Consider the following 1634-nt stretch of genomic DNA (forward strand, 5'->3'; position numbering starts at 1 on the left):
TGTAATGTGGACCCTCCTGGGTCAGAACCACAGAACCTAACATGCTGTATGGCGTGATGTAGACCCTCCTGGGTCAGAACCACAGAACCTAACATGTTGTACGATGTAATGTGGACCCTCCTGGGTCAGAACCACAGAGTTCTGGTCCTTCAGACCACAGGGGGGCGCTGATGCTCCGTAGCGGAACCTTTCTGCTGCGCTCCGCTCTGTCGGACCTGTTAGAGCGGGACACTCAGAGGAAACTTCCGGGAGCTGTGTGAGTGAGTGAAAGTCCGCGATGAGCAGCAAACAGGTGACCTGCAGGTGAGCGCGTGTCTCTGTCAGTCTCTCACCAGGGTGTCTGTTCTGTCCTGCTAATGTTTTTAGCGGTTAGCATCGTGCAGCTAACGTACCTTGGTCTGAGCATGCGCACTGAAGCGCGGGCAGCTGAGGCGTGAGGACACATCCCTTTAGGAGGTCTTATTGATACAGCGATCAGGTGATCGGCGGTAAACTCACCCGTTACCATGGAAACCATAAGCTTGTTCAGTTTGTTACCTTACTGATGACGTAAGAGTCACCTGGTGGGTTCAGAGGCCGTGCTAGTCCGGTTCGATAGAGGTCTACTCCTGTAAACAGGTCCGGTTCTACAAGAACTCAGAGTGAGTTCTGTTCAAGCCAGATTAGATTAGAATAATCAATCAGTGAGATGAGAACAGGTGAAGGTGAGTGAGGTTCACAGGTGTTCTGTGTTTCAGGTACTTCCTCCACGGTGTGTGCAGAGAGGGCAGCCGCTGTCTGTTCTCCCACGATCCCAACAACAGTAAACCCTCCACCATCTGCAAGTACTACCAGAGAGGGGCGTGTGCCTACGGAGAGCGCTGCAGGTGAGACACACCTGACAGGTAACTGGTTCACCTGACAGGTAACTGGTTCACCTGACAGGTAACGGGTTTATCTGACAGGTAACTGGTTCACCTGACAGGTAACTGGTTCAACTGACAGGTAACTGGTTCACCTGACAGGTAACTGGTTCACCTGACAGGTAACTGATTCACCTGACAGGTAACTGGTTCACCTGACAGGTAACTGGTTCACCTGACAGGTAACTGATTCACCTGACAGGTAACTGGTTTATCTGACAGGTAACTGGTTCACCTGACAGGTAACAGGTTCACCTGACAGGTAACTGGTTTATCTGACAGGTAACTGATTTATATGTCAGGTGACTGATTTATCTGACAGGTAACTGGTTTATATGACAGGTAACTGGTTCACCTGACAGGTAACTGGTTTATCTGACAGGTAACTGGTTTATCTGACAGGTAACAGATTCACCTGACAGGTAACCGGTTCACCTGACAGGTAACTGGTTTATCTGACAGGTAACAGATTCACCTGACAGGTAACTGATTCACCTGACAGGTAACTGGTTTATATGACAGGTAACTGATTTATATGACAGGTAACTGATTCACCTGACAGGTAACTGGTTCACCTGACTGGTAACTGGTTCACCTCTGGTTCACCTGACAGGTAACAGGTTCACCTGACAGGAAACTGGTTCACCTGACAGGTAACTGGTTTATCTGACAGGTAACAGATTCACCTGACAGGTAACTGGTTCACCTGACAGGTAACTGATTTATCTGACA

General features: G+C 49.2%; 1 protein-coding gene across 1 annotated transcript in view; it reads left to right on the forward strand.

Annotated features, from left to right (window-relative positions):
- Window positions 1–200: 200 nt before the first annotated feature.
- Window positions 201–1634, forward strand: part of mkrn2 (makorin, ring finger protein, 2) — a 10269-nt gene continuing 8835 nt past the window's right edge. Inside the window, exons 1-2 of the mRNA XM_014020061.1 lie at window positions 201–303; window positions 738–866. Of these exons, the coding sequence (XP_013875515.1) occupies window positions 278–303; window positions 738–866 (155 nt within the window). The 5' untranslated portion in view covers window positions 201–277. The remainder of the gene's footprint in view (window positions 304–737; window positions 867–1634) is intronic.

This window comes from Austrofundulus limnaeus, unplaced genomic scaffold, assembly GCF_001266775.1.
Source record: "Austrofundulus limnaeus strain Quisiro unplaced genomic scaffold, Austrofundulus_limnaeus-1.0 Scaffold239, whole genome shotgun sequence".
NCBI lineage: Eukaryota > Metazoa > Chordata > Actinopteri > Cyprinodontiformes > Rivulidae > Austrofundulus > Austrofundulus limnaeus.